The sequence below is a fragment of the Octodon degus genome, unplaced genomic scaffold (genome assembly GCF_000260255.1).
Source record: "Octodon degus isolate 3935 unplaced genomic scaffold, OctDeg1.0 scaffold00097, whole genome shotgun sequence".
Classification (NCBI taxonomy): domain Eukaryota; kingdom Metazoa; phylum Chordata; class Mammalia; order Rodentia; family Octodontidae; genus Octodon; species Octodon degus.
In genome coordinates this window covers 7,964,252-7,978,483 of record NW_004524673.1, presented here as the reverse complement: position 1 = coordinate 7,978,483, position 14,232 = coordinate 7,964,252, and the positions used below count along the sequence as shown (strand labels likewise).

Genomic DNA, 14,232 nt, shown 5'->3' with positions numbered 1-14,232 from the left:
ATATTTGTCTTTTTGAGGCAGGGTCTTACTATGCAGTTCAGGCTGGCCTTGAGCTCGCTTACTTTGTAGCCCAGGCTGGTCTTGAACTGGTAACAATCCTCCTGCCTTAGCCTACCAGTGCTGGGATTATAGGCATGGGCCACGACGCCTGACATAATGTGGATAATTTATAGGAAATAGAAATGCATAGTATCATATCTACTCCACCTGTGGTAACTAGGAAGAATACTACCCCAAGTAGAGTTGCCACATTTGCAAGTATAGTAGACTGAAAATGAAACTGACAAAGAATGTGCAAGAAAGACTTTAGGATGGGAAGCAAGTCAGATAATGAATAGAAGACATTTAATATCATATTTGGATCATACTCATAATTAAAAATGATTTCTGAAATTCAAAATTTAACTGAATATCATGTATTTTATTTAGCAATCCTATTTGAGATTTGTTTACCCTCTGAAAAACTGAGAAGCCTAAGCAATTTGTACTAATGTGGATTATATATGTTTATATTTTACTGAATTAAAAATTTAACCTGAGCTATTTTAGTATGTATTAATTCATTTATACAGAGTTAAAATAACATTTTACTGTGAAATAACTCACAAAACAGTAAGAGGAGCACCATTATTTTATACTTTTGCAAGTCTTTTACTATCTGGGTGGAGTTTTGTGTCTATACATTCAATCATATGTGCTATCACAAGGACATGCACCATATAGAACTCTGAGAAAAAATGAGAACGTGAATAATCAAATGAGATCTGAGCATTATCATCAATTTTTTTTTTTTTTTTTTTTTTGAGATAGGATCTTGCTATGTAGCTTAGGCTGGCCTCAAACTGCAGCAGTCCCTGCCTCAGCCTCCCAAGTGTCAGGATTATAGGCATGTACCATACCACACCCAGCCCATGGAAATAGTTTTGACTGTGGGGATTTTCTGAAAGGGTTTCACTGGCCCTTGTTCTAGGGTCTCATAAGAGTTCTTTGAGAACCACAGGACTAGGACTAACAGATCCTGTAATTATTGACTTGTTTTATAAATAATAGATAATCAGAGTAGAAGATAAGCATGTTCATTTTAAAAGGCTAATGGATCAAAGTATAAAATAAAAAATGCTTATTTAGGTTTAGTAGTCTTTCATTTTTTAAAAAAATTTGAAATGTTATTAGGTCTATACTTATATAAGAAAATAACTATTGTAAATAAAGATACAAAAATTACAGGTCATGCTTTTAACTTCTCAAATAGATGCATTGTTAGCTTTCTGTGTAAACTTTTATTTATCTTTTTAGAATAAAGGCTAACATTTTAAAATATTAAATAGGTCACATAATTTCTTTAAAATGCTGATTAGGTTGAATTGTATCTAGTTTTAGGATGCATGTATATCCAATGGACAGTATTAGGCTTGGAAGGTAATAGCTGATCTGATTCTCATTTTATGCAGAAGTAGTGTATAGGTTGACAGTGGGCCAAATGTAGGAATGCATAGAGAAACAAAAATTAAATATAGCTTCTGAAGTTGCTTTAGTTGCTTGGGAAACTGAGAAAATGAAATAGCCATTAACAAAAATAACCAGGAGGAGGAAGAAGTAGGATAGGATGAAGATGGCAAGTTTAGTTTTGGGCAGGAAATGTAGGTTGACTCAGGAGGAGAAATGGGTGTGATAGCATTGAGTTGTTCACATAGCAGTGAAGTTTCCTAGGAAGACAATGTAGAATAAAAAGGAAACTGACAAAGAATGTGCAAGAGATACTTTGGGATGGGAAGAGGGGAGGAAGGAGACCACCACTAGGGAGAACTGGGAAGAGGTTATATGAGGAAAATGTTACTCCTCTGAAATGAGAACTTTTCAAGAAGGGCAGTAATACCAATTGCTGTACCTGAAGTCCTGGGAAATTTACAGATAGTAGTAACTGATCCTTAAGTTCAGAATTACAAAGTCCTGGCTACCTTAGAGAGTACATTTTCATTTAGTTTTGGACTTGATAGAACAGAAGCAAAAGTTTTTGACTTGTCTGGGATAACAGAATCCTTCAGAGCTGCCACAGCTTACTATTTTCCCCTGTTCTCTGTTCTCTACCACTAAGATCATTTATGTGGGTGTTAATAATGCAAATTGAGATATAGCTGAAAAATTACTCCATCAGAACTTGCTTCCTCAAATGTTTAATTTTATTATAGAAAAAGTTTGTTTTCTAAATATAAAGTTTTCATTTTAGATAAAGCACTGGTTTTAGAGTCAATTTTATACAATTGTGACATTCGTTCTTTGTTTCTTTTGTGTTACTTGAATAGGTTCACCAAGTTGAAAAGTCTTAACCTTTCCAGTAATCATCTAGGGGACTTCCCATTGGCAGTCTGCAAGATTCCAACCCTGACAGAGCTGAATGTGTCCTGCAACGCCCTGCGAGCAGTCCCGGCCGCCGTGGGGGCTATGCACAAGTGAGTACTACAAGTCTCACTGTGGAATCAGCGTTGGGTTTTAGGCTGAGAGATTAGTTAACTTTTTATGTTGATCCAGTACGTCTTGGCCATATATTTAGAGATCAGACTGTGTAGAGTTCATTTGTTATTGTTTAAACTTTGGGGGATCTTGTTAAAATGGAAATATCCTGTGTAGAACTGAAGATCCCTGTGGATAAGAATGTGTAAACATAGGGGAGAGGGAGTCTTTTTCTGTTTTTTGAGTTTTGAATTTTACAACTTGAAAACTCATTTTAAGAAATAACAAGGAAAAATGGGTATTGGGACTAGTTTACACTACAGTAAGCCTGTGTTGTTTCAATTTATACCTACCCAATTGAGAAAATTGGGCATAAGTTTACATTTCTAAGTGAAGAATAAGGTGCTTATTCCTGATTTTTTTTCTCTCCGAAGCTTGCCTCAGTCTGTTTCCTAATGCATTTCTCAAAGAGTAGTATATAATATAGTAATACAATCTTATTAACTTTATTATCAACTCAAATGTTGATAATGAAGACATAAGAAGTGCACTTATCTTGCTGGACTTACTATTTGCCTTAATAGTCTGCAGACATTTTTGTTGGATGGAAACTTTCTCCAGTCCCTTCCTGCTGAACTGGAGAGCATGCACCAGCTTAGTTATCTTGGACTTTCATTCAATGAATTCACTGACATTCCAGAGGTATTGGAAAAATTAACTGCCATGGATAAACTTTGTATGTCTGGAAACTGTATGGAAACCCTTAAGCTACAGGCATTAAGAAGAATGCCTCATATTAAGCACGTGGACCTGAGGTAACTATTTTTGAGAAATATATCCTATTTGAATGGTTGCTTATGTTTGTGGAGTCAGTTGTGCCCCTTTTGGTGAGAGTAGCCAAACCATACAGGTTGATTAGTTAAACTAGGATATATTTTTCTGTTTCTGCTTAGAAGAATGATTAGTAGTACAGTCTGCTTCTAAGTAAAGCTTGTTAAAGATTGTTTTAATTGTTTTACAAATTTGATGTGATTTTAATCTTTATAATAGGTAGGACTATTGAATCAGATTTTTTTTTTTACAGCTAATGAAAATGGTATTGTTGAGAGCAAGGAGAAATTTTTTTCTGAGTCCTTAGTATCTACAATTTTTTGAGACATTTGACATCATTGAGCATCTCCCTCATCTGAAATTATTTTCCTTTCTGGATTTCCTTAATTTATTCATGAAAGTAGATATATTTATTTTACTTCTTTAATTTTTGATCTTTCCATTGGAGGTGCCTAGATTTTGTTTGGCATTTTTTAAAAATTAATTTTAGGACAGAGTATACAGGGTCTTACTACGTAGTTCGGACTCATAGTAATTCTCCTGTTTTCAGCCTCCCAAGCACTGGGATTACAGGCACATGTCACCATAACCAGTCTCAATGCAGTGTCAGCACACCTGGGGGCAGGGCCAGCATGGCATGCCAGGGATCAAACCCAGGCTACTGCACTCTGCATAAGCGGGTACTTTAGTCTGCTGAGCTATCTGGCTGGCTCTTGTTTAGCATTCTTTACAGAACTCTAAATCCAGTAATCGATCAGATCACTGTTTGGTGATAGCCTCTACCTTCACACATTGCAAGAATAGAAAACCTGTATTTTAAATCATAATCACACTAAACTATTGCTGGACAGTCCTTGCTACATGAAAGATGCTCAGCATTCATCCTTTCCTATAAAAGTTCAGTTTTATTTTCTGATGTTTAGAGAATGAGTACATGATGAAGAAGCTTTTTAAAATCTCTTTTAAGAAACAGAATCCATTGTGGCCTTGAGTTCTTGTAAAGTAGCATATAGAGGTTAGTTCTCAGTGCTAACTTGTCCAATTTGATACTTTCTAAAAAAATTAAGCTATATTTGTTGAACATGCTCCTGTGATTGCTTCAGTCCCCGCATCCCTCTCTGTTGCTAACCCTTACTCAGGCTTGTCCTGTTGCAGCAGCATAAATGTAACAGGCTTTGCTGTCCTTCCTTCTCCTTTACTGTAGCTTGATCTGTGTGACCCAGGTACTCAGTGCCACAGAGAACTGCTTCGCTTCATCTTTTCTCTGACTAAAGGAATCAAGTCTGTCTTGCTTAAGAAAATCTTAGCAATTCACAGATCTAGAAAGCTTAATTTGGAAGATACAATGATTCTAATGTATCTGACTTGGAATACTGACAAATGAAACAAGATGCGGAATGAAACACTTTGTCTTGTTAGTGTTACTTGCCTTTGAGTCATGTAGATTTAGAAAGCCCTGATATTCCAGAGAGTTTTCTTTTATTCAGCACCTAGTGGTACAACTTTGGTAGATTCAGGGATGATGAGTTGCACTGACTTAAGGAAACAAGCATGAGATGTTTTGAGTTACCCAGAACATGTAAAAAGACATCATTTTTTTTCTTGATCTGAAGTAATTAAACAAACAAGTAAGTAACTAATAGTAAGATCAATGTAATGCATCTAGAACTAGCAATTCTTATTCAGAGACTAATAATTCTTCAGATTTCAAGTTCCAACATGAGTCTTTTTAAAGGACATCAGATGTAGGATATTTAAATACCAAAATAGACATTAGACATTCTACGCACGTTAAATGACAGAGTAGATAAATGCTTATCTCCAGGCCCTGAACTCAAGAGGGAAATATCTGGTCAGATTTAGTTCTGCCTTTCTGCTTTAAATTGAAGCTAGTGAGTAATTTAAGAGGTGTTTCATTCAATTTCTTTAAATAAAGGACTGGTTTTACAGAATGAGTTCCTTCAAGTGAAAATGTTATATAAGATTAAAAAATGAGCATTTAAAAAATCCTATTTTTCTTTATATTAGAAATCTTTAAATCTCATAATTCTTTGGTGTCATTAATCTCCCTCCCCCAATACAACTTCTGTCCAGTTCTCTCTCCTCAGTCACTTTTCTTTCTATCTATATTTACTGTCTTGGTTGGTTGCATGTGCTCTCAGGCTTTTTTTTTTTTTTTTTTTCTCTCATTTCTGTGTTTATCATTCCTCAGTCTTCCTCTAATCCTTCTTGGCTTCCAGCTAGATAATTTCTCCTTGATTTACTGTATTAATGACTGAACATAATACGTGTGAAACAGTCCAATTTCTTTCTTTACTCAACCAGTTCTTTCCCCTGTATTCCTGTCTTGCTTATAGCAATGCCCCCTTATTGGTTATGCAGCACAAAACTTTGGGCTCTGCTTAGAATCTTCATTTGGTTCTCTTACATTAGTTTTTCTTTCTTTTTATTGCTACTGTTTTTTTAAAATTTTTTATTTTTTAAAAAGAGTACAAATTAGAATTAAAATAGAAAAGATTAAAAGTGATACAGAATTTTATTAACTAGTAATATCAATTTCATAGTATTTACTGTAATATGTAGTGTTGTCTTCCAACCAGTTGTTCATAGTACCAGATACATTCATGTAAAATTGAAGAAGAAAGACATAAAGATATTTATAACAAAATTAAGAGAAAAAGTATAAACAATTGAAAAAAGGAGACGAAAAAATTAAAGTATTAACTGCTCCTTCCAGTAGACCAGCAGAAATGTTACCACTGTCCCCTAACTGAGACATTTATTTGCACTGTGCAGCCTTTCACATAAGCACAGTCTGTTCACAGCCTTCAGTTCTCGATCTCGAGGTATCCAAGCTTTCCCCCCTGGCTTCAGCAGCTTGAGTGCGGTGTGCTTGGAGGTGAAACCATAACTGAAAGCTGCTCAAGTGTAGTGCTCCAAGCCAGGCCAGCAAGTCAATTATTAAGTATTTTCCATAATGAGATATGTACAGAAACTGTTATTTTGGAAATATATATATATATATATATATATATATAGTAATTGGACATTATGATAATAGCTGCTCTATGATAGACACATTGTCAGAGAGCTTAGAGTTTAGGTGTTTTTAGAGTTATACAACAAGTTGCATGTGAAATGAGCTGTATACTGGTCTTGTACTGCAGAACTGCTCACCTATGTGTGTTGAATTAGAAGTTTAAAAAATAGAGCACTATTCTCATGTCTTTAGTCTCCCAGTGTTTTCACTTCATTATAATCCTTGTTTATAAATACTGCCTGACGGGTAGATGTTTTAGCTATATTGTCACTCTTCCCACATACCCTGCACTCAGGTACCAGTCACACTGTTTTCTTCTCTTCAATTCAGATGCTGCTGTCCTGCATCTTGTGGATTGTTTTTCTTCTATTTACATCTGTGAAAGTATGCCTACCCTTGAGATTGAAGTGCTTTATTTTCTGTAACATCCTTTGTGGCCATTCTCTGTATTTCATACATTCTTATAATACTTACTTACATTTTTGTAATTTTTATATTGGATACTATAAAGTATAACCAACTCTCTTCAGTAGATTATGAAATCCTTTGAGAAAGATCTCATCTGAGTCATCCCTGGTTATTGCTGTAAAGTCACAGGCTGTCATCATACCAAAGCCCTTCACAGTTACAGAATGCTAGCACATATATTGCTCATTTCATTTTTTAAATTACTTTGCAGGATAATGAAGGTGTTTTCCTCACTTGAAAGATTGGAATTAGGCCTAGAGACATTAGGTGACTTGGTCACTGCCCTCTATAATGAACAGCCAGCTGAGGCTAGAACATAATAATTCAGAATTCCCTTTTATACAGGAAGACTTTTTAATAAGTGTTCATGAAATAAATAAAACACTATATTAATGCAGGGTATTATTGGAAGGGAATTATAACCATATTTTGCCTCTTGGAAAATGTATCCTAAATTGGTCCACTATTGTATGAGCCTAAAATCTTTTGATACTTGAATCATTGCCAGAGTTAGCAATTTAAGCTAAATAACAGGAATGTTAACTTTCCTTCTTCATAGATTTTCCATTGTCTCCTCATTAAATCAACACATATTGCTTTAGTAGTAATACAATGACATTGTGAATATTTATGAGAGGGAGGTATTTCAAATGAAGGTGCCAGCATGAAAGTTAGTCAAAGTAGAGGTTAGAAGAAAAAAGTGGGAAAAAATTTAATTCCTGCAATCTGTTGTCTTAAAAAAATGAAATTTGTTTTTCCTCTTTTATTCAGTGTTACACATTCTAGTAATCTAGTGAACATTTGGAAACAAGCAAACTGCTGGGCAGAGACCAATTTTTAAATCTTACAATCCAGGACAGAAAAGGGAAGGATCTGAAAACATCATTTTGGGGACATTTGAAGAGGCCATATGCTGTGCCTGCATCCTGATGAGTCCCAGCTCTTCTGTTACTCATCCTTGTGTTTCTATGGCTTTGTAATATTGCTGTTAATAATTCACCTACATAACTTTATTTTGTTAGTGGACAGAAATTGGGTACATAGAGAGAACCTTTGGCCTTTTTCTGAACTCCCTTCTTAATATCAAGTACTTTTCTAATCAAGTACATGATCTCAGCACTTAACATGCTTGCAATGAGAAATAGGCTTTTGTTATTTATTTTTGAAGAAGTTAAGCATAGCCTACCAAGCTGGGAATTGAAATTTTCATCTGTTTCCTTCCCTTTGAAGCTAAATTTATCTTTGTTCTACTGTTTCCTGGTTCCCATTACTACTTGTCTTCCTGGAGCACATTCAGAGCAATGTCAGTCTGTTCACTAACTAATTTTTGTGCTAGAGATTCTGCCAGTTTTTCCTGGTGCCTTGCTGCACTCTAGAATTGTTCATCTCTATTGTCCTTCATTTTATGATTTCTCAGTGAATCCCAAACATTAAACTTCAGACTTTCTACACTTTGCTCTTTCATCTAGTAATAATTCAGGTTCTCTCTAGGGCTGTCTAGAATCCCTGTATTCCCAGCTCTTATGTTGTCATTCATTATGCAACTTGCACTGATTTTTGTTTTCCCACATTTATCCCTTAATTCTGCTGGTTATAACTGTCATCTAGCCCACTCACTTGTCCTTTCTCCTTCCTTGAATATTCATTATAGTTGTAACATGCTTAATATTGTTGTTCTGGTTTTGTTTCCTATGTTCTTTCCACTGTGGTATCAGTACTTGCACAACCTAGTTCTATAAAATTAAGTGCATGTTCTCCTCTGGAAATGAATTAGTATAGAATCACTATGCTCATTCCTCCCTCAGCCTTAGTGGCTTAAATTGTGTTTTTGAATATATTGTGAAAGCTGAGACCTCTTGAAATTATATCTAAAAATAGCCAGAGAATTTGGTCATTTAAACAAGGCCATTAGGGTATTGCCATTTGTTTATAGCATTACAGTTAATTGTGGTCTCTATTTGTGTCCTTTTCCTCAAGACTGAATATAATTAGGAAACTTATTGCAGATGAAGTAGAGTTTCTACAGCATGTCACTCAGCTTGATCTTCGAGACAATAAGCTTGGTGATCTAGATGCTATGATTTTCAACAACATTGAAGTTCTACACTGCGAACGGAATCAATTGGTGACACTAAGCATTTGTGGCTATTTTTTAAAAGCACTGTATGCCTCTTCTAATGGTATGTATTGTAGATATAACATCAAAGCTGGTCTTTTTTCAGTTCTTAGAATTTACCTAGTACTGTCCTTACTGTTTCGCTGAGTTTTTTTTTCTCATTTAATTAGTAAAATAAGTATCACATTTTCCCCAAGATAAAAGTCGTAAAGAATACTGGTTTGATATTTAAGTGTATCAAAAAGATTTCATTGTTTCTAACTTGGTTGTGTTTTGTTTTTGGACTACTTAGATAAGTTACTCCCCCTGTTGATTTGTTTCTTCTGCTTCAGGTGAAGGGGAGAAGCTATTTCTTGGACCACCTTGTTGAGAGAATAATTAGGAGTGCATGGAAAGCACACTGTGGACTATTCACTATTGTGAATATGCGCTTTTGTGTTCCACTAACAAATAGCACAAGTCTTGATCATGCAATAAAATCTCTGCCTTGGAATTTGAAAATCATGGCTGGCCCCATAAAGAAAAGGTCATACAGGCACGGGCAGCAGACTTAGAGCTTCAAAGATGCAAACAGCCCTCAGTGTCACACATGCCATACATAGGTTCATTACTACTGCTCTAGAGAGTGCTATTTTAGTAGAGTGAGGAAGGCAAAAACGAGATTCATTTGGGTTTTTGTAATGAACTCTATTAGCAAGATAGTATTCTTTCAGTAGTCTTCCAATGTAGTTTGGCATTCATAACAAAAGGAGGAGAAAAACTGTAGAATGAATGACTTCTTTCATCCATTTATAAAATCTTGTTATTAAATTCAAAGTTCTCTTTATTTTCCTATAGTTTACAAGTTTACAATTGTATTTTGTAAACAAACAATAGAGAATGATATGTTAAAAGTTCCCTATATGTTCCTATAGTTTACAAATTTACAGGTATATTCTACTTTTTAAACAAACAGTGGGGGATAGTGTGCAGCATTTATTCTTCATACAAAATGAGTCTTTGTATTACTTGGACAGTAACTTGTTATGGATTTATTTTTCACTCCTAGAACTTGTTCAACTTGATGTTTACCCAGTTCCAAATTTCCTGTCCTACATGGATGTTTCAAGGTAAGAGGATTAGTCTTAGAGTCCTCATGGCTGTACTACAAAATCAATTCAATTATTTTGTCTGAACCTGTACATAAGCACTCTTAATAGACTTTGCGAGAAATTTAAATGTAAAAGCCTCATCCTCTAAAACTATAATATCTGTTTATTAAAAGACATTTATATACTACGTTTCATACAAGAAGAATCCAGTTGTCATTTCTGAACCAATTAGAGCTACCAGGTTTGGGCTTGAAAATTGAACTGAAGGTTCTGATTTGGAAGTCCATTAGCTCTTTAATTTTGTTACTCAGATCTTATGTTTACCTTTTTTTTTAGGGCATTATTTTTCTTTAGATTTTCATTTTTTATTTTATACCTTTATTATTATTTTATTTATTTATTTAATTTTTTTGCCAAGAACTTTTAGGAAATAGCCACTGAATCTGCTCAGTTTTCTTAGCTTGTGGGGTTTTTTTGTTTGTTTTTGTTTTTGTAATGTATTTGGTTGTTGCAGGGTCTTACTACACAGCTCAGAATCGTGGTGATCCTTCTGTTTCCAGCTTTCCCTGTGCTGGGATTACAGGTGTGCACAACTACACCCAGACTCTGGCCTGCTCAGCCCACCCTGGGGGCAGGGCTGGTGTGGCATGTGGTTCTGGGGATTGAACCTCGGTGTCTGTCCTTGCCTAAGCAGGCTCTTTAGTCTACTGAGCTATCTCACCAGCCCCTTCTTAGCTTGTTTTCTGATAGGTTTACCCTGTTACCTTTCATGTAGATTGACTTTTGTACTGTATCATATTTATTATTTTTCCTAATAATAAAGCTATGGCTTTATCTACACCATGTATTTACACAAATTAAACTTAAACAATTTAACACACTGAAATTTAAACTCATTTTGTTGAAAATTTCAAAGAAAATACCCAGAATTTGTGAACATGTGGGAGTATGGCTCTCAGAGTTGTCGTTTCAATGTGTATTTAAAGTGTGATACATTTGTTAATAGTCACTGTACTCTGTGATGACAACTTCAGTGTGATTTAAAATACATGTAATTTTTCCTTTGTCTATGAACATTTATAAACTTAGCTGTTTTAATAAGATAATTGTAATGATGTGAAAAGGTCAGTATTTAGCTATTGGAAATTATTAATAGTTCTAATTTTATTACAAATTTCTAGTTATAAAATTCTTCGAGTAGTGTTTCCTTCATTTCCCACTAAATACATACCAAGCAATATTATTTAATAAATTTAAATTTAGACATTACCTAGTTAGGTCCTCCTTCCCCCAAAAAACTTTGAGTGTCATTTTCACCTTTTAAAGAAGCATAGTGCAAGAGTAGGGTTTGTTAAACATGGATTCGTACAAATATCTTGAATAAATTTATTTCACCAAATTTGCCCTAGAATGAATCTATGTTTATAGAATGTAATTGGCATATGGTACCAATTGAAACCCCGAAGTCACACTGAATTAGAAACTCTTGGTCATGTTCATTGCTGCCACTTACATGTTACTCGGATTCCTTTTGTACTCTGATTTCCAGATCTTCAGCAGAATGTGTTCAGTTACATCTGTCTTCCAAGCTGTCATCTATGATAGGGTTTACTAGGTTCTTAAAGAGTTCTTAGAAACAAAATTCTAAAACAGTTTATGGTTTATCATATAATTTCTGTATGTTGAGGTTGTAATTTCACGCTCATTAAGATATTTTAGGGGTTGGCTACTATAAAGTAAAATAAGTTTGTCAATCTTGAGGCCTTCAAGACCAGAACAGTGTGCAGAAGTAGAAAATATCTTTAATATATCTTTTAGTTCTATATTTCAGTTAAAAAAAATTGATAGCCAAGTCATAAAGCGTGATTTTAAAATTGTGCCTAATTTCAGCACCCTAATATCACATCTCTTTTCCCTTTTCCTGTAGTACGTTACAGTTCTTGTCTCAAGCATCTTATATAATAATTATAGTCAGGGATGCAGTGTAGCGCAGTGGTATAGCACTTGTCTTATTATGCATGAGGATGTAAACTGAATCTCCAGCACTGAAAAAGGAAAGAATTGTCATAATACACATAACATTTTGAATTCTTCGTGCCTTGTTATTTGACATTTAGCAAAAGAAGGCAAAAGGGTAATCATATATAACTAGGGACACTCAACTGTAGTAAATTTGTGTAATGGCCCATCTATTTAATAATTTAAACTCCCCATTAGTTTTGTTCATTTGTTTCCAGTAAATCTAATTATGTAGTGACCAAATAAATGTTTTTGCAACTGAGTTTTAGCTGCTAGTGTATCTTATCACTGATATTTTCATTTTTCCCATTTATCCATTGCTATATTTTCATGACGCCAACTTAAGTTGGAAAATATTTTAATGTTAAGGATAAAAATGTAAATAAGAGATAATGCTATATTATGTCACTTGACTATTTGACTTAACTGGAAGTGTGTGTGTGTGTGTGTGTGTGTGTGTGTGTATTTTTCATGAACATAGTACATATTCTCCCTAGCTTGAGTTTATATGCTTTCTAGCAAAGTACTATGGGAAGTATAGAATTTTTTTTTTTTCTGACTTTGGAGATGACACAGATGGTGTAACTGTGTTCTTTCTTAGCTTTCTTCTACCTCTCACAATTGTGATTTTAGTGAAGCAAAGGCATGAAATAAATGAACACATCCTTTTGACATATAGCATTGTTTTTGGTATTTTATTTAAGGTTTCATTTGTTTTTTCTTTCTGTAACTAAGTTTAGAACCAAATTTGAGGCAAAATTTAAATTTAAAAATAATAATTTTATGTTCTTATATTTAGGAACCACTTAGAAAATGTGCCTGAGTGGGTGTGTGAAAGCCGAAAACTAGAAGTTTTGGATATTGGCCATAATCAAATATGTGACCTTCCTGCCCGGTGAGTATCGCATATGAAGTGAAGGTGTCTTAGTTGACGAGCAATAAATAAAAAATCTGATTTAATGTTTTAACTTATTATTAAACCACTAAACTCAGAGTTTGTTTTAAACCTTATTTGGTGTCTTTTACCTTGTGTCTTCAGAAGAGTGGAGTCAGGCTTTGAGTCTCAGTTGTAAGTTTCAGAATAACCAGGTGATAGTGCTTGGTGGAAATATTTAAATAAACCAAAAGAAATGTCCAAAGCTGGATTTGATTCACTTCTAAGGTCTTCTAGAATCTTCAACTTCTATCTGCTAGCTTAGCATTTCTATCTTACCTATAAATAAGCTTTGCTTTTCCTAGAATACAACTTGTTATTAATGTGGGATGGGAGTGTGGTTAGATGTTAAACCCTGGAAGCACTAATTGGATTATTCTTTTCCCTTTTGTGCAATTTGGACTAAACGATCCAAAACAAATTATTAACTGCTCCTTTCCATAAACTAGCAGAAATCTACAGTACAGTTGTCCAAATCATCCTGTTTCCGTACATAGATAAATCTCTTTCCACCACCCTCTCTCCTGTCCTTCTCCTCAACTCAGTAGGCCTTTCCTTTTGAATAAGTTCATTCCCTTTCCCCAGTATCTGTTGTATCTTTCAGATTCCATTTTCTCTTTCAGGTTCTCACACTAAGGAGATAATATGATTTGTTTTTTTCTTTCTTCCAATTTTGTATACATATAGCTGATAATATGAATAACTGGTTGGAAGACAATACTATATATTACAACAAATACTGTGAAATTGTGCCATTTCCTTCCCAGCCACCATGGAGACCACCAGGATTCTTTCACTCAGCCCTGCTGCACATCATTAATGACTTGAACTTGGGCATCTGGCTCCCTGTGGTTTGGGGGGTCTGCCTGAGCTCCTGTCCCACTAAGAAGTGTCTCCTGCCTTGCATCTGACACCATCATCAGTTAAAGACACCTGTCCCTGTAGTGTTAAGTGGGACCAGGCCCTTTCCCCACACCTCACTCTTCAGAGCCTGGCCTCTTCCATGTTGTCAACAGGACTCCTGAGCTCCCATGTTGAAGTTCACAGGAACAGATAGCAGTCACCAGCAGGGGGTGGGATGGGGAGCAGGGTCAAGATGGGAGGAGAGGGACCAGGGAGATGGCTCAATAGAATAAGCACTTGCTTGGTAAGCACAAGGCCCTGAGTTCAATCCCTGGTTCTGCAAAAAAAAAAAAAAAAAAAAAAAAAAGATGGGAGGAGGGTATGTTTTGGTGTATTGGATCCCAGAGACTCTCCTCTGAGAAAGAGGGTGAGGCTCCTT

The 14,232-nt window shown here is 35.1% G+C and overlaps 1 protein-coding gene across 1 annotated transcript in view; it reads left to right on the top strand.

Annotated features, from left to right (window-relative positions):
- Positions 1-14,232, top strand: part of Phlpp1 (PH domain and leucine rich repeat protein phosphatase 1) — a 243,207-nt gene that overhangs the window by 173,596 nt on the left and 55,379 nt on the right. The window contains exons 6-10 of the mRNA XM_023723146.1: positions 2,304-2,450; positions 3,036-3,266; positions 8,768-8,970; positions 9,955-10,015; positions 12,816-12,911. Coding sequence (XP_023578914.1) covers positions 2,304-2,450; positions 3,036-3,266; positions 8,768-8,970; positions 9,955-10,015; positions 12,816-12,911 — 738 coding nt within the window. The remainder of the gene's footprint in view (positions 1-2,303; positions 2,451-3,035; positions 3,267-8,767; positions 8,971-9,954; positions 10,016-12,815; positions 12,912-14,232) is intronic.